The sequence below is a fragment of the Hevea brasiliensis genome, chromosome 11, assembly GCF_030052815.1.
Source record: "Hevea brasiliensis isolate MT/VB/25A 57/8 chromosome 11, ASM3005281v1, whole genome shotgun sequence".
Taxonomy (NCBI): domain Eukaryota; kingdom Viridiplantae; phylum Streptophyta; class Magnoliopsida; order Malpighiales; family Euphorbiaceae; genus Hevea; species Hevea brasiliensis.
Genome location: NC_079503.1, coordinates 3,799,892 through 3,824,819, shown reverse-complemented (window position 1 = coordinate 3,824,819; position 24,928 = coordinate 3,799,892). Strand labels below are relative to the sequence as shown.

At 34.2% G+C, this 24,928-nt stretch overlaps 1 protein-coding gene across 1 annotated transcript; it reads left to right on the top strand.

The window, feature by feature from the left end:
* The first annotated feature begins 324 nt into the window (after nt 1-324).
* Nucleotides 325-2,319, top strand: LOC110655097 (protein DETOXIFICATION 51). The gene is given in 2 exon segments (XM_021811273.2): nt 325-1,122; nt 1,125-2,319. Coding segments are annotated over 2 exon segments (1,605 nt in total). The 5' UTR covers nt 325-548; the 3' UTR covers nt 2,156-2,319.
* The last annotated feature ends 22,609 nt before the right edge of the window (nt 2,320-24,928 follow it).

The window sequence follows — 24,928 nt, the reverse complement described above, 5'->3', positions numbered from 1 at the left end:
AGCAACAGAAAAATCAACCCTCAAAATACCATTTTACTCATCGGAAATTGAACCTCTCAGATTCTGACAATCTGACGTCTCTTTCTTCAAACCAGATAAAGTAACAAAATTATTACACCTAATTTTTTTTCAATTGACACAATATATAAAATAATTAATTTTCATGCATGCATTGTATTAAATTTAAGAAATTTACAAAGATAAAAAAAAAAAAAAAAGACAAGAAAAGAGTCCAAATTTAAAGTTACATGATAGTAAATAATTCATTAATACTACTACTCCTTCTCAATCAACAGAGAATAAGAAAATGAAATTCCAAAGCACAACCCCATCTTAACTCCTCTATTAATACCCCTCCCCCTCTACGGCAATAAACCATTCATCTATATCTATCCCTGGCCTTGAAATTTAGCTACATACATACATTTTGAGAGAGAGAGAGAGAGAGAGAGGGTGCTCTTCATGAGAGTAGCTCTGGACGGTGGGTTAGCAGAGGAGGAAACAAGATTTTTTTAGTAGCTTGATCGAACATCATCATCATCATCATTATGTGTAATCCAGACAACACCACTACCCTGTTGACCGAGAAACCACCACAGAAGCCACGAACTCATCTTTACAATTACTTGGATCTCTTATCACTCCCCACCACCATTAAAAGCCTGGAAAATCTCAAAACAAATCCACCACCACCACCGCCGCCGCCAGAAATACACCCTTCTGTTTCAGACTTAATCTCTGAAACTAAATCACTTTTCAAACTCGCCTTCCCTATAGCCCTAACCGCTATCATTATTTACTCTCGCTCCATTCTCTCTATGCTCTTCCTGGGCCATCTGGGTGACCTCGAGCTCGCCGCTGGCTCTCTTGCTATTGCCTTCGCTAACATCACTGGTTACTCTGTTCTCTCTGGCCTGGCTCTGGGCATGGAACCTCTCTGTTCTCAGGCTTTTGGCGCTCAACGTCCAAAGCTCCTCTCTGTAACCCTTCATCGCTCTGTGATTTTCCTTCTAGTCTCCTCAATACCCATTTCTCTTCTATGGCTTAACATGTCCAAAATTCTTCTCTATCTTCATCAAGATCCCAACATCACACGTCTCGCTCACACTTATTTTCTCTTCTCGCTCCTGACCTTTTAACCAACTCTTTCGTCCACCCAATCCGCATTTACCTTCGCGCTCAAGGTATTACCCACCCTTTAACTATAGCATCTCTTACCGGCACGATTCTTCATTTACCTGTTAACCTTTTACTCGTCAATCATTTGAAGCTCGGGGTCTCCGGCGTCGCAGCTGCAGCCGCCGCTTCCAACTTCTTTGTGCTCTTGTCTTTAGTTTCTTACGTGTGGTTTTCTGGTTTGCACGAGCCAACGTGGACCAGGCCCAGCAGAGAATGTTTCAGTGGCTGGAAGCCGCTAATCCGGCTAGCAGGGCCGAGCTGTGTCTCAGTTTGTTTGGAGTGGTGGTGGTACGAGATCATGATCGTTTTGTGTGGGCTCTTAGCCAACCCGAAATCAACGGTTGCTTCTATGGGCATCCTAATACAAACGACGTCGTTGCTTTATGTTTTCCCTAGTTCGCTTGGATTTGCTGTTTCCGCTCGGGTGGGTAATGAACTCGGGGCAAACCGTCCTCACAATGCCAAATTATCCGCTGTGGTGGCAGTGTTTATTTCAGCGATGATGGGCCTAACGGCTTCCACTTTCGCATCGGGAATGAGAGATAGGTGGGGCCAGATGTTCACGAGCGATTGGGAGACCCTACGGCTTACATCTGCTGCACTGCCAATCCTGGGGCTATGCGAGCTCGGTAACTGTCCACAAACGGTAGGGTGTGGAGTCCTGAGAGGGAGTGCACGCCCGTCCAAAGCAGCCAACGTGAACCTAGGCGCATTCTACCTCGTGGGCATGCCAGTGGCCGTTGGACTTGGGTTTTGGCTTGGTGTTGGGTTTTGTGGGCTTTGGCTTGGGCTTCTATCCGCCCAGGTGTGTTGTGCTGGGCTCATGCTGTACGTTGTGGGGTCCACCGACTGGGATTTGGAATCTAAGAGAGCTCACATGCTAACGTGCATCGGCTGTGATAATAGGAGATTGTTAAGTGAAGGTGAGGGCGAAGAAGAGCAGAGATCAATTTCCATTACAGTGACTTCGGCCTGATAACACCTAAATGTCTAAATGTAAAATTAATTATTGCTCCTTTTTTTTGCCTTATTTGGAAATTTTTTGGCCCATGTGGGTTTATTTTGTGAATTATTGATTTTTTTTTGGGTTGAAAGAGAACTTTGCATAAAGAATATTATAAAGAAAAATTTTTGGTTTTATTTATGATTCATGTTTGGCTTCCCAGTTGGGTTTTGATTAGATTCATACAAGTCAAAAGTGACGATGCAAAATTGAAACGACAACGGTACACATTTGTAAACTTACTAATGGTTAAAAAATCAGAAATAATTAGGCAAGAGAGCATTCATTGTTGAGGAGAGTGTCTAAAAAATTCAGACATGTTTGGTCTTTTAATTTCTCGGCTGGGTATTGCTGAGAAGACGAGCCTCTTGCAACTGTCAATGTATAACTTCCAATCACCAACTAACACTTGGCACCCTGCTGCCATTTTCCTCCAATACTAAGTTTTTTACTGTAGTCCTCCCCAGTGACCGTAAAATTTAGCTGAATCTCTTACATTTTCCTGAGGCAGTGCTTGAGTTGATGCCAAGGTTGGGGAGAGATGCATGGGTTTAACAGTGTGATCATTTAGTAATTAATTAAGAGTACATAAAAATGCTGTAAATGTTATGCACAGTAGTAGAAATTGTGTGTTGTTTCGAGTACTTGAAAGAAAATTTTGGTGGTTGATTTGGGTCCCCATGTAAAGGATAAAGGAGGGCAGGAGTGAAGAAGAAAACAAAAGACTGGCTATGATATGCATGGAAGAAGAGGAAAAAAATAAAAAAGGCATTGGCCATGGGAGCAGTGAAAAGGAAATAATTAAAAAACAAAAGACGTCTTGTCAGTATTTATAAGTGTTGGAAGGTATTTGTGCAGGAGGCGCACGAGGGACTTCCAGTTCACTGCTCAACTCCACTTATTTTGTTGCTTTCTCATGGACGCCTTACGGTACCTTTCTTTACATCACTTCCTTCTCATCACTCTTATTCATCTCCCCTTCTTAGTGTAAAATCTCCCTGCTTTTATCCTGATTTTGCTTGAATACTCCCAAGCACACCACCCTGCACCCTCCTCTGTCTTGTGGGTTACATCCCATCATATCCATCTGTTTTTTTTTCATCCAAATCCATGCCATCTGACACTTTCCCATTTTATTTTTTTTCCCTAAACTTTCTGCTTATTTGCCTTGTGAGAGAATAGGATTAGCAGTATTAGCTACAGACAATGGAAATCAATCAATTCTTTCATTTTTATTCGACTCTGTTATGATTTTATATAATGTAACATTTGTAAATTGACTGCGTGTGTATACCCAGAGTCTCTTTCTAAATCATTTTCCTCGTCTGTTTATTTAGCGTGAAACATGTTTTTTCAATGTAGTTTTCAAAATTGTCAGTACCTAAGCTCACGATTTACACGAATTATTGTAAACCTTATCACACTCAGCTGCATTATTTTAGACTTTATTGCTCATTGACTTTGGTCAATGATTATGACTTCATTTAGCAACCTATTCAAAGGGACTTGTTCATTATAAACTATGGTTTTGAATAAGAAAAATCATCCTCATGAATCATGAACTTGTTCGATTTAACAAGCACTAAATAACAAAGTTTTCCATCAATGTGTTCGCTGCAAAGGGATTGATTTAATGGGTTTCTCAAATCTCAATAAAATTCAAAGTTTATAGCTGATTGGTCGGCTTAATTCGTCGTATACAGTTTGAACTGTAAAGGATTGTCGCATGGATTAAGAATTAGGAAGGGTTGTCTAGGGTCTAAGAACACATGCAGCTTTTTGTGAGGCATGTTTGTTTTTTCAACTAACATGCAAATATGCATTATAAATATCATCCAAAAATAATAATATTCTTGTAATAATTGCAAGCAGAAGCAGTGAAGAATAATAATGTAATTTGGCTGGACAGCACTGCATGATAATCATCAAAAAGAAAGCTTGGCCTGCTCCAAACCTATGTGGGTTCTGCTGATTCTAGGTTCTTGATTGATCAATATGTGCTATGTGCGATAGCAGGGTTAGCTACAGATATGATGCAATTGCTCATAGGAAAGGACATCAATTTGGGCGCCACAACGTTGCTAGATGAAATAATTAGTATCCTTTCTTGGTTCCAAAAGGTTGTCATTTATCAGAACTCCTTTTCTTCATCATTCATGGAAATGCCATTTCCTTTGAGTTTGGACATTTTTTACCACATCATGTTAAAGAAAGGGACCTATCGTGTTGTCAAAAATCAGTAATTTTCATATAGACATAGAACTGATTTTTAATTATTATTATTATTATTATTATTATTATTATTATTATTATTATTATTAATTTTTACATTTGAAATGAAAGAATTTAATTTTTTGTCAATTTAAAAAATTTTATTTAAAAAGATTAAGAATAATTATATGAAAATTTAATTAAATTATTTTATTATAAATCATTTATTTTAAAGGAAATCTTAATAAATTTTCTTTCTAATAGAAATTTTGATAATTTTATTTTGTATTTAAGATATATTTAAAATATCTCTTATCTAAAGATTATCAATAGGAACTTGTCCAAATTAATACTCTTCCCTTTCAAATTATAAACCTCCGAGACCATGGTCCATTTTAATATAGAGACTATTTCTTTTATTTTATCACTCTTATCTTATTTTGTTAAAAAATAAAATTTGTAAAATTATTTATTTTTACATATATTAAAATATTTTTGTCAAATGTATTATCAATCACTCTTTCTTATTTCATTTATCTTCGATTAAAGTTCGAATTCAAGATCACATTGTAAATAATTTTTCATACCTCTATATATTTTCTGGTTGATGTTTCTTATTCTTTTATATAATTCAATGAAAACTTAATGTATTGAATAATAATTGATATTTCTTATTCTCTTTAAATGAGAAGAACAAAAACTTGAATTTTTGTCCGAATTAGAAGATGTGTAATGCCCTCACTTTAGGTAGTCCGTATATTCTATTGTTCCGGCGACTAACGTTTATTCGGACAGCCAGGATGACTGGAACTACACTCCAACTGGAGTGAGGAGTTATAAATAACTCAAATAACGATAAGAAAAATTTAGGAAAAATTTTAGAAATAAAATATAATAAAGTTAAGTGAGCCGATGTTTCGGCGATGGATGACCTACCGGGAAGTAGCGGTAAAGATAGCTAGTAACCCTAAACTCGAGAAGAACCCTATGAAATAATTTCTGGGATGCCAGAGAAAAGTTACGGTGCCCTAAATAGCATTAGAATGCCAAGAAAATATTTAGAAAAATTTTTAAATCAGTATAGATAATTTTAGCTCGTTAAGCTAAACAGAGGGCATTTTGGTCATTTTCCTTCAGAGACGATTTTTTGCCAACTTGTCCGATTAAGTAAATAAATTATATGACATAAAATATGAATAAATATTTTTTAAAAAAATTAATGGAAAAATAAAAAAAAATGAAATGAAAGAAAAGAAAAATTTACATTTATGACATAAGCTTATATGATGTCATAATGATATCATAAAAAGAGATAACCAATGGGAAATTAACACACCAATAAAAGGGATAAGGAAGAGTTTAAATAGAGACAAATTTCATTAAAAATTCAATTTTTCTTCTTCTTTTCCCAGAATGGCCGAACCATTGCTTCTCCTTTCCTCCATTGATACTCTTCCTCCAAGCTTCAAATCTTATCAATTCTCACCATAAAATTTCCTAGTCTCTTCATTAAAACTTAATTTTATACCTTAGAGAGTTTATTAGCAGCAACAAGAAGCAAAAAATTTGGAGTTTTACAAGCTTGGATACCTCTTGAACAAGGTTAGTGTTATAATCATCCTACTTCTTTCGTTTAAGTGTTATAAGCATGCTAAATTAAGTTAGTATGACATGAAATTGAAGAAAATATCAAGTATATGGGAACTTAAATTTTCGGCAGCCATGAGGGTTGTATGAAATTGATGACTTTAATGGTTTTAAATTAGTTAGTGAGGACTTGTGATGAGATTGTATATGTTAGAAATCAAAGTGAATAAGAATTTCTGTGTTGTGAACCTTGAGTTAGGGTTTTAGACCCAACTATTTGGGAATTTTGTGAAATTGTTTGAAATTGACCAAATTGAGATTTCTTGATGATGTTTAAAAGTGCTATAAATAACAAATTGTAGTTTGGAAGTAAGGAGGAATGAATATTGGGAGTGCTTCTCTTATGCAGGAATTCGGACCTATGAGTCCAATATATTTTTTGAGTTATAAATGAAGTTGTGTGACTCCAATTGGTGTGAGGCCAATCGGAGATGAAACTAGACTCAAAATACCCCATTTTTCATAGAGAAACCCTGCTCAAATTCTGTCAAAATCTTGGTCAATTTATTGTCCCAATTCGAATATCCAAACACTGAACCCAGAAAAATGACCAAATGAACAGTACGTGTATATTTGGCCATAACTCCCTCTAGACAGGTCCAAATGACCTGAATTTTATACCATTAGAAAGAATAGACATAGGACTACAACTTTTATTAGAACACCAAGCCCAGAAATGCCTCTAACCAAATGAAATTACTGACCAAAATTAGGTCACCAAACTGACCAGAATTAATTCTGCCCAAAATTTCCTGGACATAGATCACTCGATCAGTTTTGGCAAAATAGTCATAACTTGGTCTATAAAAATCCAAATGCAATGAAACTAAAAGAAAATTTTTTATAAGACATAGGTTTACAATATTGGTCTTTTGACCAAAACCCAAAACCCAAATGAACTAGGTCAAATGGTTAGAAGAAATTAACACATCAAAATTTGGAGTTTGACCAAATTACACTTGACCCTAGAATAGTTTTTATAGTATATATTCCACTAGGAAACTCCAATTAGGATGAGCCATACTGATCTGGAATCCTAAGAAACAGGGCTCTAACTTTATTTTAGACATGGTCTTCAAACTATAAACATAAGAACCCTAAAATGGAGGTCAAAGTTACTGACTTGAACCTGGACCCTAAGGACACAGGGTACCTAAGTCCAGGCCAGTGATTTAGCCATAACTAATTCTACAAAATTTGGAAAATTGTAATTAAAATTTTTGAGGGACCATAAGACATAGGGTAATAACTTTTATGAGGAATATTAGGCCTAAAAATGATTGTAACATATCCAATTAATTAGACAAAGACAAACTCTATAATCTACCTAATTCTAGACCTAGAAAGAGATAGTGAGCTAGTTATGGTTATTTAACCATAACTTGAGTTCTAAAACTCCAATTAATATGATTCAAAAAGGAAAACAAATACAAGACATAGAGGAACAAATTCTATGAAGGGAGTGTGGCCAAACAGTGGCCACATCCTTGTCAATTTGCTATGTAAAGACAGTGCACTAAATCTGGACCTAAAGAAAGGTCCATAAAAAAACTAGGCATATGAGATTAAATGAATTAGAATAAATTGTTAAGCATAAAAATAACATGAATTAGTGAAATTATAAATACTTAATAATATTATTCTACCCAAAGTATGCCTAGACTCATTTATAGATTGATTGCTATACCAATTAGGGACTACAGATTGCAGTACTGCCCACATTAATGATCATTGACAGACAACATATGTCTAAGATGATTATTCTACTAGCTTTATGCCTGCCCGATGGCCATAGTACCTATTATTATTATTACTGGCTTATGCCTGCCCACTGGCCTAGTGCCTGACATGACCATTGTATACTGGGTAGACATACGGATGTCTAACTAGTATACTCCCGTGTATCTAGTCTTTATAGTCTGTCAGAGGTTACTTGGACACAGATAAAAGCAATAAGCCTTAAATATAAATAAGTATATGAGGAAATCATTAATATGAATTTTATAAGACTGAATATAAGGTATATGCACAGAAAAGATCCTTATTAGCTTATTTACTTCCAAAGTTCTAGAAAACATATAAAAGATTTTAAATACATAAAAATTAATATTTATTTATAAGGTTATATGTGAAATAATTATTTTAAATTATTTAGTTATTTTTTCTTATTTATGCACCACTAAGCGTTATGCTTAGCGCATTGGTTCTTACCACTCGTAGGTACTGGAGAGCAGCAGTAGTAGTAGGGCCTAGACCAGACTTGGACCAGATCTGCTACAGTGTGGGTTTGTCACCTTATCAGTTATTTTAGGTAGGGCTCATATACATATTAGATTTTGCATTTTGATATTGTATGTAATTAAATGATGTAAATAATTTTAGATTGTATATAAATTATAGATATTGTACTTGACTCTATATGAATGAAATGAGTTATTCTATTTTCTTGAAAAATTGATACGAGCATGAGGAATAATATGATGAATGTATAGATGTGAAGGATATGAATTGTTTTAACAGGTAACATGAAACCTACCATGAACTAATAGAATAGAGGGGACTCTGTCTGAGTCTCCATAAAAATAAAATGGGATAAAAAAAAATTTATACATGGAATATTATAAATAAAGGAGACATTAAAATTAATATTATATACGATAGGATAGGATAGGGTGCTCCGGCGCCGAATATAGCACACCTTGCTCGATTACACTGTAGATCGGGTAAGGGGTATTACATTTATTGGTATTAGACCAAAGGTTTAGGCATTCCTAGGCATAGGTGGATAGAAAGATATAGTGTGCATAACATGTATGAGCCCTTATTTAGGAGTCGAGGTGACACTAATGCAGATATGTTCTTTGTTTGTTTTATAAGATTGATGGAGTCCGATCCTTCAGAGGAAGGGTCTTACCGACTAGTGGAGGAGGAGGAGATTGGTAGTCATGCACCTGTCCGCAGTCAGGGGCGAGACAGGAGAGAGGAGTCATCCCAGGTTATAGCGGGTAAAACACAACAGGCATTCTTGGAGCAGATTACCCAAATGCTTCACTAGTTTACCGGGGCTATTCCACAGCCGTAGCTACAGCCACAACCAGTACAACAGTCCCCACTAGAGAAGTTGAGAAAATATTAGGCTGTCAACTTTATGGATAAAGAGGACGACCCAGCTGCTGCTGAGCATTGCTAGAGCGGACTGAGAGAGTGCTGAAGCAGTTACATTGCATGCCAGAGCAGCATCTAGAGTGTGCTCTGTCGTTATTGCAGGAGGAAGCCTATCAGTGGTGGGATACGGTTTCCAGAGCGGTACAGCTGACGGAGCTTACTTGGGATTTCTTCTTGACTGAGTTCAAGAAGAAGTATATTAGTCATATATACTTCAAGGCCAGAAGGAGAGAGTTCTTAACTCTAAGGCAGAGGCAGTTCACAGTCTCTGAGTATGAGAGGGAGTTTGTGAGGCTGGGTAGATATGCACGGGAAGTAATGCCTACAGAGGAAGAGAGTTGCCGTAGGTTTGAGGATGGACTAAATGATAATATCATAATTATAGTGACGGCACATGGGTATACGAATTTCTCCCGGTTAGTAGCTGCATCACTTAATGTGGAGAGAGTACGAAATGAGGAGCAGTATAGGAGAGATAGACACCAAAAGAGGAGTTCTGGACAAGGTCAGTCCAGTACACCAGTTTCTGAGGGTAAGAGGCCTAAGAGTTCACCAGGTCAGGGCCAGAGACAAAGGTTTCAGTTTATATAGAGAGGAGGACAGTCTAGAGTATCAGTTGGAAGTTCTCCAGGCACCACAGTAGAGGGATTAACCTCCATACCGTTATGCACCTACTGTGAGAGGAGGCACCGAGGAGAGTTCCAGTTGTTGACCGGGGGACACTTTCGATGCGGAGCTACTAATCATTTTTTACGGGATTGTCCCCATAGGAGTGCTCCCACTGCCCCACCACCGACTAAGAGATCTACCCCTGTAGCTCAGAACGGTAGACAACCTATGAGGCCAGAGGCGATGGGTACATCACAGAGACTGGCTTCTGAGACCATTGAGCGACCCAAGACCCGAGTAGTACCTCGTATATATGCTATGAGGGCACAGGAGGAGCCAGAGCCGACAAATGTTGTTAGAGGTATACTTTCTCTTTATAATCCTTTAGTATATGTAATAATAAACCCTGTAAATAAGATGAGATAAGATAGGTGCAGAATTAGTTGAGAATAAGAATGTAAAACCAGAACTAGTAAAACAGACTAAGGAGATAGCAGTGCCTCAATTATTTAAACCGGATAAATTTCGAGGATGAAATTTTTATTAGAGAGGGAGAATTGTAATGCCCTCACTTTAGGTAGTTCGTACATTCTACTATTCTAGCGATTAACGTCTATCCGGATAGTCAGGATGACTGGAACTACACTCCAACTAGAGTGAGAAGTCATAAATAACTCAAATAATGAAAAGAAAAATTTAGGAAAAATGTTAGAAATAAAATACAATAAAGTTAAGTGAGCCGATGCTTCGGTGATGGGTGACCTACCTTGAAGTAGCGGTGAATACAGCTAGTAATCTTAAACCTGAGGAAAACCTTATGAAATAATTTCTGGGATGCTAGAGAAGAGTTACGGTGCCCTAGATAGCATTAGAATACCAAGAAAATGCTTAGAAAAATTTTTAAATTGGTGCAGACAATTTTAGCTCGTTATGCTAAACGAAGGGCATTTTTGTCATTTCGCCTTTAGAGACGATTTTTGGCCAATTTGTCTAATTAAGTAAATAAATTATATAACATAAAATATGAATAAATATTTTTAAAAAAATTAATGAAAAAATAGAAAAGAAAAGAAATGAAAGAAAAGAAAAATTTACATTTACGACATAAGCTTATATGATGTCATAATGACATCATAAAAAGAGATAACCAATGGAAAATTAACACACCATTAAAAGGGATAAGGAAGAGTTTAAATAGAGACAAATTTCATTAAAAATTCAACTTTTCTTCTTCTTTTCCAAGAATAGCCAAACCATTGCTTCTCCTTTCCTCCATTGATACTCTTCCTCCAAGCTTCAAATCTTACCAATTCTCACCATAAAATTTCCTAGTCTCTTCATTAAAACTTAATTTTATATCTTAGAGAGTTTATTAGTAGCAACAAGAAGCAAAGAATTTAGAGTTTTACAAGCTTGGATACCTCTTAAACAAAGTTAGTGCTATAATCATCCTACTTCTTTCCTTTAAGTGTTATAAGCATGCTAAATCGAGTTAGTATGACATGAAATTGAAGAAAATATCAAGTATATGGGAACTTAAATTTTCGGCAGCCATGAGAGTTGTATGAAATTGATGACTTTAATAGTTTTAAATTAGTTAGTGAGGACTTGTGATGAGATTGTATATGTTAGAAATCAAAGTGAATAAGAATTTCATGTGTTGTGAAACTTGTGGATATTTCTTATTGCAAATTCTTATTTGGAGAATTTTTTTTAAAAGGTTTTAGAGTGTATATTTTCAATGAGAGTATGCTTGCATTTTTTTTAGATGGTTCTTAATGTGTTAATGATATTTGCTTAATAAGAAAATGAGAATCTGCAGAATTCTATAGAATTTAATATTCACAGAGCAATTCTGCAGAAATTGGTAATTTCACATGCATATTTATGCAAAAATTACTATTTACAAAAGAATTTAGTGCTTTTACTTTGCATAAATAGTGTATTTGTTCATGTTTAGTCTTAATTTTAGTGTTAATGAAGTTCATGCAACTGAAATTTTTCATTTTAATTGAGTTTTAGGCACTAGCAATTGTTTTTGGAATGCATTTTTGATACGCGTCCGCAAATACACAGAATCGTACAAATAATAAAGAGTGAGTAAATTATCATCCCTACGAGGATTATCTTTAATAATCAAAATCTATGTTAATTTTACTAATATCTAGACTATCAAATTGGATTAAATTCAAGAAATTAAAATTGAGCTAAAGATGAAATTAACTAATAAAAGCAATGAAAATTTTGGTATCAAAATCAAATAAAAGTGGCTAGGGATATTGATTTCACTTGACCCAATAATTAACCTTAATCAAATTTGTTTAATAATTAATTTTAATTACTCTTGCAAGTGTAAATAATCAAAAGCATTTAATAATCCCTTCCGAGCATTATCAGTCTTTCTAATTTAAGAATTAACCCCTATTTCCCAATGGAGAATTACTCAATTAATTAGAGTATTAAGAAAAAAAATACTATTTCAACAAAATCTCATAGACCCAATTTTAGTTTCCACTCTTAATTAAAATCTATGATAGTTGTTATCAAATCAAATTCATAATCATGTTTTCCAACCATAGATTATAATTTTAAAATCATTCATATATTTGGCCAAGATACTCAAAAACATTAAACTTAAAAATAACAACTATTAGCAAAGTAGAGCAAATTATATCAAAATATAGATATTAAATCAAGTCAAGCTATATCAAATTCCTAGCTAAAGTATCTAGCCACGCATAACGTCAAAAACCATAATAAAACTCAAACAATCAAAACTCAATATCATTCAATAAAAATGGGTTTTCTCCCAAAGAAAAGAAATTAAAAGAGAAGAAAATAAAAACTCTCTAGGATGGAGATTGATGTCTTTCTCCTTCAAGCTTCCAAAATCTCTTTTCCAATTCCTTGCTCTAGTAGAAATTGTGTGTTTTTTTAGTGTTTTGGGAGACTCCAAAAATGCTCTTCCCCTTCCCATTGCAAAAATTCTCCAACTAACTTCAATTTTGACTCTTCCCCTTCACTTGGTGATGTGTCAGAAGTCTATTCGGTGAAAAATACCCTCAAAAGACTATCTCATGGCCAGCCATGCGTGTAGGATGCATTCTCATGGCTGGCCATGTGCCCTACAATCATCCCACGAGAGGCCATGCTTATTTCTTCAATCCCATAGCTGACCATGTGAATCTCATGGCTAGAGGTGAGATTTTCTGCCTTATTTTAGACTTTTCTCCAACTTTCACTAATCTTTATAATTTTTTTTAAAAAGAACAAATATCAATTAAAAAGAGAGAAATTAACTTTTAGCTAAGTAAAACTATAAAAATGTAATTAAAATTAATTTAAAAAAAACTAAATATTTACATGAGTTAATATAATTAACTTTATAGAAATACTATATATCAATTTTTAAGTTTGCAATATTGTTTATGCCTTTTTATTCATTTTGCTAAAAACTGCATATCCTAATGTATAACTTATGCAGTTTTACTATTGCAAGGCTAATTCTATAGAAAATACTATTCATTGAGTAAAATCTATAAAATTTACTCTTTACAACAACTCCTACACAACCTATGCAACTTATCCTGTGTAGCACTACTTTTTCTATGATATTCATTCTCTTTAATAGTGTTGTTGAGGGATCTTTTTATGTGTCAATTACCTCCAAATGCTCCATTAAACCCTTAAAATTTTCCATTCCATTTATACGATATATTTTCAATTCTTGCAATTACAAGTAAGTCTTACTGCTCATTCTCCGGAATTCTTTATTTTAGCACTTACTTATATTTCATAAATTTGTTGCACTTTCATGCACCAACTTCTTGCATTCCATCTTATCTTGAAATTTATTTTGATATTAAGGACAATGTCTGCTTTGAGTTTAGAGGTGTATATAAGATTTTTCATTATTTTTGCTTAAAAAAAATTAGCATTTTAGTTTAAGTGCATTTCATTTCAAACAAAACCTGTCTTCACTCATTCTTTCTAGTTTTGACTCTGCATAAGATGCTGCATGAGCACATTTCATTTTATTTGTTTTGTTTTGCTTTGTTTTCAATCATGCCTAGATTCAATTTTTGATAATTGTCTCATTTTATCTTGCACAGATGCTTATAAGATGGAAAATGCAAAATTGCAGGTTAACATATTTTGTCAAATTGGTAAGAAGGAGAGTTGTTGTTAAGAGCTTACATTCTACATCAGGACAACATTTAAAGAAGTTCATCTCTTGATTTTCATTCTTATAAGTGGTTGAGGTGATATAACAAATTTATTTCATTGATTTTAATTTTTCATGTGAGAGGGTGTGTTTAGATTGAAGAATTGAATGCTTTTGAAATTGACCAGATTTAGATTGCTTGATGATGTTTAGAAGTGCTCTAAATGACTAATTGTAGTTTGGGAGTAAGGAGGAATGAATATTGGGAGTGCTTCTCTTTTGCAGGAATTCAGACCTATGAGTCCAGTATATTTTTTGAGTTATAACTGAAGTTGTGTGACTCCAATTGGTGTGAGGCCAATTGAGGTGAAACTAGACTCAAAATGCCCCATTTTTCATGAAGAAACCTTGCCCAAATTCTGTCAAAATCTTGGTCAATTTACTGTCCCAATCCGGATATTCAAATACTAAACCCAGAAAAATGACCAAATGAACAGTTTCATTTGGCCATAACTCTCTTTAGACAGGTCCAAATAACTTGAATTTTATACCATTAGAAATATTAGACATAGGACTACAACTTTCATTGAGAACACCAAGCCCAGAAATGCCTCTAAGCAAATGAAATTACTTACCAAAGTTAGGTCACCAAATTGACCAGAATCAATTCTGCCCAGAATTTCCTAGACATAGACCACTCGACCAGTTTTGGCAAAATAGTCTATAAAAATCCAAATGCAATGAAACCAATGGAAAAATTTTTATAAGACATAGGTCTACAATATTGATCTTTTGACCAAAACCCAAAACCCAAAGGAACTAGGTCAAATGGTTAGAAGAAGTTAACACATCAAAATCTGGAGTTTGACCAAACTACACTTGACCCCATAATAGTATTTTTAGTATATATTTCACTAGAAAACTCCAATTAGGATGAGTCATACTGATCTGGAACCTTAAGAAACAGGGCTCCAACTTTGTTTTAGACATAGTCTTCAAACTATGAATATAAGAATCCTAAAATAGAGGTCAAAGTTACTGACCTGAACCTGGACCCTGAGGACATAGGGTACCTGAGTCCAGGCTAGTGATTTAGCCATAACTAATTTTACAAAATTTGAAAAATTGTAATTAAAATTTCTGAGGGACTAAAAGACATAGGGTAAGAACTTTTATGAAGAATATTAGGCCTAAACATGACTGTAACTTATCCAATTAATTAGACAAAATAGACTCCAGAATCTACCTAATTTTGGACCCAAAAAGAGATAGTGAGCCAGTTATGGTTATTTAACCATAACTTGAGTTCTAAAACTCCAATTAATATGATTCAAAAAGAAAAACAAAGACAAGACATAGAGGAACAAATTCTATGAAGGGAGTGTGGCCAAACAGTGGCCACATCCTAGTCAATTTGCCATGTAAAGACAGTGCACTAAATATAGACCTAAGGAAAGGTCCATAAAATAACTAGGCATATGAGATGAAATGAATTAGAATAATTTGTTAAGCATAAAAATAATATGAATGAAATTATAAATACTTAATAATACTATTCTACCCAAAGTATGCCTAGACTCATTTATATAGTATAGATCGATTAGTATACCAATTAGGGACTATAAATTGCAATACTGCCCACATGAATGATCATTGACAGATAACATATGTCTAAGATGATTGTTCTACTGACTTTTTGCCTGCCAGATGGCTATAGTGCCTATTATTATTATTATTGGCTTATGCCTGCCCGCTGGCGTAGTGTCTGACATGATCGTTATATACTCCCGTATATCTAGTCTGTATAGTCTGTCATAGGTTACTTGGGCACAGATAAAAGCAATAAGCTTTAAATATAAATAAGTACATGAAAAAATTATTAATATGAATTTTATAAGACTGAATATAAGGTATATGCACAGAAAAGATCCCTATTAGTTTATTTCTAGAAAATATGTAAAAGATTTTAAATAGATAAAAATTGATATTTATTTATAAGGTTATACGTGAAATAATTATTTTAAATTGTTTAGATATTTTTCCTTATTTATACACTACTAAGCGTTATGTTTAGCGCGTTGGTTCTTACCACGCGTAGGTACTGGAGAGTAGCAGCAGCAGTAGGGCCTAGACCGGACTTGGACCAGATCTGCTACAGTGTGGGTTTGTCATCTTATCAGTTATTTTTGGTAGGGCTCATGTACATATTAGATTTTGCATTTTGATATTGTATGTAATTAAATGATGTAAATAATTTTGGATTGTATATAAGTTATAGATATTGTACTTGACTTTATATGAATGAAATGAGTTATTCTATTTTCTTGAAAAATTGATATGAGCATGAGGAATAATATGATGAATGAATAGATGTAAAGGATATAAATTATTTTAACAGGTAATATGAAAACTCACCATGCACTAATAGAACAGAGGGGACTCTGTCTGGGTTTCCATAAAAATGAAATGGGATAAAAAAAAAGTTATACATAGAATATTATAAATAAAAGAGACATTAAAATTAATATTATATACGACAGGACAGGATAGGCTGCTCCGGCACCGAATGTAGGACGTTTTGTTCGATTACACTGTAGACTGAGTAAGGGGTGTTACATATATATACCATTAAACTAAGCATGCACATCTTGTAACTTGTTTGATGCTTCTTCAACTTGCCAGAGCCAGCTTCTCTGATCTATCAAACGCCAATTACCATTGTCTTGATTAAAGTTGCCCTTACAAGGCTAGGCCACAAAGGCCACACTCATAGGTACATAATCACTCTAGAGCATATGCACATCAAATAATGCATATACCAGCACCTACTTTAGCTCACTCCTTTCCCTATATATATATATATATATCCTGTCTCCCCAACAGCAGCTTTTATATATACTTATATTACTAGGGTATAATTGGGTCACTGAAAACAATGTAAATAGACATTGGGGTAGAAAAAATAATAGTTGATACATGTCTTGATTCGATTACAGCTTCCTCGAGTTAATCATCGTTTACAAGTTGAACCTACACAACTGCGCCTCCATCATCAAATTGTCCTTGTACACATGCACAGAAGCCTATTCAATGATGTTGTCTTTAACTCCCACAGATATGTTAGGGCAATGTAGGCAGTAGAATAATAAGCAACTAATGAAAACAGAGCCTAGATTGGATCTATCCACTGATGAGATATATAGAGAGAGTCCCCACATTTGGGTTACTGAAGAAATGAAGGGGTCATGGTTGCCATTCCTATGCTAGTAATTAATATAGAATACAAGAATAGAATACCATATTTATATTTATACACATATAATAATGATTTAAAATTAAAGACAACATCATTCTAGAGCATAATGCTTCTCACATGGCTACCATTTTGAGCAACCACCCCATTCCTTTCCTTCAATTAATCTCTCTCTCTTTTTCTTGTCCCCTATCTAACATATCTTTTTGCTTTTTCAAAAAGCTTCTTGCCATTCTTTCGAAGCACCAAGGACACGCCATTATCATTCAAAACCACTCCCATCACTTGCTACATATGGAAATGTTTATATAGGGCTAGCTAGCTTAGCTTCTTGTCCACCTTGCTTGCAACCATATATATATGTATATAATTATATAAAGCTGTGTGTAGTGTACATTGGAATATTCTTTGTGGGCTTAGCTCTGCATGAGTAGGGTTTAGTTCCATGATTTGTTCAACTCAGTGTCCTCTTTATTTTCTCCAATTGGCATGACATGTTTCCCTTGAGGAAGACCAGAGAAAGCTAATCTCTTTCCCAATAGCTCACTGTTGTAGCATGCGGTAGGCTTTTATTGGCTCACCCATCACTCTTTACACCCTCAGTGGCTAGCATCTGGGCCCTCTTCTCTATAGCTACAATATATTATTTCATCATGGAAATGGTAAGTCGAGAAACAATAACATATACATTTACGTTTCAGGATATATTTTAATTTCCCCATATATATCAAGTTATGGTAAGAATGATATTGTATTTCTATTTCCACAGATATGTTTCGGCTCTAAATATATTGTGCTTTAATCTATATGGAGATCGATTATATCTGATAAGAGCAGTGATGGGCTTCCAATATTAATATGGAACTCCCACGTCTTGCAGCACAGGGAAAGAATCCAAAACCAGCATTTTCAATCAAGAAAAAGAAGACACTGGATTATAATTCCATCTGCGTATGTTTTGTGTCGTTTAATTACAGTCAGTTACGTATGATTAGAATGTATATTTCAATAATGAAAGCTTCTGGACTCTGTAGATTCAAACATACCCTCTCATGACGAAACTAGCGAAGTTCAAATCCCACCAGCCACCTCCAATCACTACGGCCAGTCTCAAGGGACCATTTGAAAGATTTTATTCCGATATTTTACATAAAAAGTGGGGAAGACTTTGTTCAGTGTTCAAAGAGAGGCCCGCCAAGAATAAACCCATTATTAAAATTATCCCTGATCTAACTTACTTAATTCTAGTCGACAACAAGTCCTTCTTTTTTATTATCTTTTTTGTTCATCCAAAAAAAAAAAAACTTAATTTGACAATCTCACTATTAATTCTGTATATCAACTTAGCTTAATTAACACATATACTACTAAAATGAAAGACTAACCATTTCATTTTAAACTAGTATACAACTATCATCAAAATTTCTTTCAAAATGCCAACATAGTCGTTTACTTTTTTAAAAAAAAAAAAAAAAAAATCAATGAAAACCCAATAGGATGGGAAAAGATAACAGTTAGAAACTATATAACGAAAGTTAACTATCTTCCCTTCTCACTAGAAGGTGATAAACCCTAGAATAAGTAAATGAAGAAACTCAATTTTGAGATCTTCCTATTTTGCAGTATTTCATGAATCTATTTATAGATTTGTTTGTTCGATGTGATTCCAGCCGTGCAGGCTACTCTAAGCGGCCGATAGGGATTGGGCCTTGTACCAATAATGATATTTGGACAACCCATTAGATTGAACAAAACAAATAGCCCATACATATTTGAGCCCGCGAGGTAGGTCAATTCTTTACTGGCCCATAGAAGCAGTATGAAACAATGATTATGGTCGTAATAAAATTACCTAATAATTTCACCTGCTTGACTATTTCTTTAACATTTGAGCACGCCATGTAGTCTGATAGATCAACGTATGACATCAAAATTCGGAAAGCACTTAATAGCTAACACAAACTTTCATGGATATTATTACAAGAAACATACCTAATTAACGCAAAACACCATAATAGTTTCTATAAATATTTCTATTAATTACTATTTGAATACAATCGAAAAAGAAGAAAAAATATATATAGACAAACGGACAACAGTTAAAAATGAGTCTAGCTAAGGGATTGATCGTTTTCACAATTTGCATGCTTTTGGTGAGCTCCTCAACTATGGTAATGGCGAGGCGCTTGGGAGAAGTGGAGGCTGGAGATGGTGCCGCAATAAATGAGCATGAACCCTTGAATCCTGCAGAATGGCAAAGGGGTTGCAATGAAAACATGAGATGTAGGAACGAAGATAACCAATAATTATTATTATTTAATAATAATAAACAAGCTTTCCTTCAGAGGAATTCAAGGCAATAACTTCCACACCACCTATGTCTATTAAACGCATGGTGTGTAGGGTTAATTATTATTATTCTTGTCATTATGTTTTAATATTTTGAGTGTTTTCGTAAGGGAGATAACTATTTAGAGTTATAACTTCAGCATTATATGGTAGATGTATATATTTCATAAATAAGATTATTAGTCTAATGCGGTGTAAATTAAGTTAAATACACTTATTGTGATATCCTGTTTTAGGTAGTTCTATACATTCTACTGTTCCGATGACTAATGTCTGATCAGACAGTTAGAATGTCTAGAATTATATTTAAACTAGAGTGAGGAGCGATAAATAAACTAAATAACGATTAAGCAAGGTTAAAGAGAAATGAAAGAAATGAAATGTAAAGGGGTTAAAGGAGCATAAGGTTCCGGCAATGGGTAACCCTATCGGGAAGAAACTGTGGATACGGTTGCCAATCCCAGGCTCGTGAGGAGCCCTGTGAGATAATTATTTGGGACTAAATTGAAGAATTTATGAGGATCAATGACAATAAAAATGTTAAGTGAATGCAAGAAAATCTATGCCAATTAGTAAAGGCAATTATGATGTGATGAACACAATGAAGAGCATTTTGGTCATTTAACCCTTAGAGTTGACTTTTTACCAAAATATCAATTAAATTAAGTGAAAATTTATGCAATAAAATATGAAGAAAATTTAAATAGAAACATGTAATGGAAAGAAGAAAAAGAAAGAAAAGAAAATTTAATTCCATTTATGATCTAAGCATGATTTCATGATGATGTCATTAAAAACTTAATTCAATTAAATGAGGATAAATACATAGCATAAGATAACAAATTAATCAAAAGCAACCAAAGTTATCTTCTTCTTCCATCCAAGCCTTGGCCGAACCACCTTACTCCACCATTTCTACCATTGTCAAGCTTTCAAGCTTTAATTTCTTACTCCACTCTCCATATTTCCCTTAACTCCAAACACTAAAACTTGATAATTGACCTTGCTAAAGAGATTAGAAATAAAAAAAAAAAATGTGGAAAACTTGAAGATTTGGGAAGCTTGGAATTGGCTCAAAAGAGGTTAGTGCAAGTATTACTGCATAACTAAGTGTATGAAGCTATATGCAGTGTATGTATGTGAATATGTACAAGTACAAATTAATAAGTATGTCACTATATGCAAATGAAAAGGAAAAATAATTTTTGCAAAAAATTTACCCTCTCCCCCATACTCAGAATAAAGATTGTCCTCAATGTTAAAAGATTGCAAGGAATGAGATAATTTGGCTATATGTGCATAAAGAATTATTACCCTGTTTCATAAGTGATAGCACAACTTGTGTTGAAAGTGACACAAGTTGAGATAAGAATTGTTACCTCATTGAAGGTGCAGCCAATTTAATTAAATAAAATTTGGACAGCTGCTGCACTCATTGCAAAAGAAACAGTGGAATGGAATCTATTAAATCAATTAAACTCAAAAAGTTGAAATAGGGAAGTTAAGCTTAAAAATATAACCATCAAGTGTAAATCCGAAGTAGGATATCAACGCAAGTGAGAAAAGTACTAAAGATTCAAAAGAAAAACGTACTGTATGAGGAACTAAAAAAAATACTGAATAAGCAATGTTTCAAGTAAAAAAAAAGCAACACAAGCAAAATATTAATTAAACAAGCTACTAAAAACACTAATTAATGAAGCAATTAAAATAAAGACATGAGGTATGTAAACTAAAAATAAAAGCTGGTCTGTCATGAATGATAACTCCTTTGCCCTTGCCATCTTGTGGAGGTGGTGGTGCTTTTGGTGGTTGCTGTGGAGAAATGATGCTCAAAATGAGTGCCTGGTTAGTTTCGATCTGCTCTAGCTTAGCTCGCATGGCTTTCAACTCGTCTTGCATTTCAGCACTTCTATCCAAATATATATCAGCTAAATCCCTTAATGTTTGAAAATTGACATCTGTCATTTGTCGAAAGGAGTAGATCTCATCACTGAGATTCTCCATAAATGTCAGAAGGGTTGCCATGGAGGGTCCAGAAGCTGTTGATGAAGCAGGTTGTGCAGCTGGTGGAGCTTGGCGTGGAGGTTGTGTAGAAGGCTGCTCAGATGGTTTCTCAGATGCTGAGGAGGAGTTAATTGCAGTAGGGGAGCCTGGTGGTGTTGCTGTTGGTGCAGGAATCTCATAAAGCTGTGTAGCCTCATTTTTAATACAAAATGTAACACCCCCATTTGTATAGCCTGGTATATTTCACTGTTCCGGTGACTGGCGTCGGTCCAGACAATTAAGGGGATTAGAACCATACTTAAGATAACTAGATAAACCATAAACACAAATAATTAGTAATGTCCAATTAGTTAAGTATAAACAAGAAAAACAGAACAGAAGAAGTTAAACGAGCCGAGAGTCACAGCGATGGGTGACATTCTCGGGAATGACTGCGAAGTCATTTTAAACTCAAATTTCGAATCGTAAAATGTGACGCCGCTGTCCTTAGGACCCTTATAAATACAGTGGAAAAGAGGAAATCACGAAAAAGAACTGTTAAGCCAGTCAAATAATTAGGTTAGGGAGCCAGAAGAAATATGGAATTAATTGCAAACCGAGATGAACCAGGGAGGGGCAATTTGGTCAATTGACCCCGAGAGCTGACTCCTGACCTAACTGTCAAATAAAATCGAAGAAAAGAAAATTTCGGGATCAAGAATTAAATTAAAAAACTATTGAAGAATTAAAGAAAAAGAAAAAGAATAAAAATGAGACTTATTACATCATGATGATGACATCATATAAGATGTCAAAATTAATTTTAATTTTCCAACTTTTTGACCAAGTCAAATAGCTAAATAATTACAAAAAAAAAGGAAAAGAAAATAGGATTATGATATCACCCAAATGACATCATGCATGACATTAAAAATAAATTCTATTTAATTTAATCTTTGACCAAGTCAATTATGTGGCATATAAATAAAAATTCAAAAAGATTTTTTTTACTTCTTCTTTTTCTTATTCCCGTATCTCTCTCCTCTCCCTCTCTTCTTATTTTGTTCCACCATTAAAGCTTAGATTTAAGCTTCTTAAACTTTAGATTTCACCCCTTAATCCTTGAGAATAATTATAGAAATTATTAAATTGACCCTCAAGAAGAAGATTTGGAGCAAGAAATTAAAAGAATTTGAAGATTTGAGGGAGATTGAAAAAGCTTCAATTAAGGTAAGTTTCCTCTTTTAATTTGAATTTGAATTGAATTTTTAGTATGAAATTATGGTTAAACAAGATTTTAATTACATAAAAGCATGAAAAATTTTCATGTAGAGGGACTAAGCTGAAATTTGGCCAGCATGAAGGGGAGGGTGATTTACATGATTTGAATGGTTTGAATGGGTTTAGAAACTTTAGTTAGTTGAATGGTTAGGATTAAAAGCTTTGAAGGTAGTTAAATGCAAAAATTAGTGTGAATTAGGGTTTGGACATTAGGGTTTAGGGACCAAAAATGTGAAGAAGTGCTAAATAATGTCTTTGACATAGTCTAAGGAAAGAAATGGCCATTTGTGACCTAATTAAGTGTGTTAGAAGTGTTTGAATCAAAGCCAAATTCGGATTGGGTATGCACCATGACCAAAAGTCAACTTTGAGGGACCAAAAATGGATTTTTACAAGTCAAATTGATATGGGACCAATTGGGAATGAAAATAGGCACTAAATGACACAATTTTCATTTAGGAAGCATGCCCAAAAAGTGACTAAAACCTAGTGAACAAATTGACCAAAGTTGAGAAATCACAGTCTGCCTCTGCACAAACTGACCAAATGAATAGTGTTTATTTATTTGGTCATAACTCGAGCTAGGCAGGTCAAAATGACCTGAAATTTTACCAGTGGTTAGATGAGATATAGGCCTAAAACTTTCATGGAGAACACAAACTCAAATTATGCCATTAACCCACTCAAATTACTGAGCAAAATTGGTGACCTGAACCTGCAAAACTGCAGATTTGCCATATGAACAGTAAAGTTTCAATGGCTATAACTCTCTCTAGAAAACTCCGATTTAGGTGATTCTTGAACCGATGGAAACCTAAGACATATTATAACATTTCATATGAAGAAAATTAGACCAAATTATGGACTTAACTTGATCAAATTACTGAACGAAGTTAGATGAATAAATCTGCAGAACCAAATTCTGTAGCATGAACAGTAACTGTATTTTGGCTATAACTTGAGCTACAAAACTCCAATTGGGGTGATTCAAAAGGAGAATAAACTTAAGATAATAGGAAACATTTTCTATGAAGAAAGTTTTGCCAAATTCCAACAGTAAAGTGACTAATGGAATAGTGCAACTTAGAACTCCAAAAATGAAAATTGAAAATTTTGCCTAAAAGACCTAAGTTTTGAGAAAAAAACCAAAACCAATAAATTTAGTGACCAAAATGTGGTATGTGGGTGAAGTTGGAATTCTCATACCTATTAAGCCTTAGAAAGTCAACAATTTGACTTGAATAGTATAGTGAATAGTAACTCGAAACACAAAATTTCAAAAACGTCGAATTTAACACGTTAGAGCTAGGTAGAAGTGAAATTAAATTTATTTTTAGATTTATGCTAAGTTATGGTACTGAAACACTGTAAAATTATGTGTTTCAGTTGAAAAGAATACCGAAAAAGGACCCAAGGAACCGAGTCAAGGCCAAGAGGTGACTCGCTTGAGGTTTGTGCACAACGTGTAATTTTTATAAATTATTTGCTGCATATTGTTTTGAATGATTTTAAAAAGTGAATTGAGACATTATTTATAATGCTTTAATCGAAATTGTTGAAAGTTATTGTGTATATTTGAAATAACAATGTTTAGCAAATTGTTAAGATAAGTTTTGAAACCACAGTATCATGACCATATATTTGAACACCTCACTAGCACTACTAGTGGGGGTAATTAGTTTCGAATTTTGATTCCTTATCTGGAGAAGTGTTGAGGTGTGCCAGTAGAAGAGGATGTGAATAGATATCCATATATTTGAGCTAGCTAGCCTTGTGATATGATTTCTCTTTAGCCTCTGGCTATTGAGATTCTATTTGTTTCGAATGGCATGATCTAACTGTGGGTTTTATGAAATGTGATTTGATACTTCAAAATGAAATTGTTTGGGATTAAAATCTCATAATGCATGATTTGTATTTAATTTTCATGTTCAGTTAAAATTTCGAATAAATGTGATTTAAATTCCGCATAAAGATTATTTTAGTATGTTGTGCACCACTGAGTCCTAGTACTCAGCGATAGTTTTTATTGCTGTCGTAGATTTAGAGATTAGAGGAGCAGCAGACTGAGCTGCTAAAG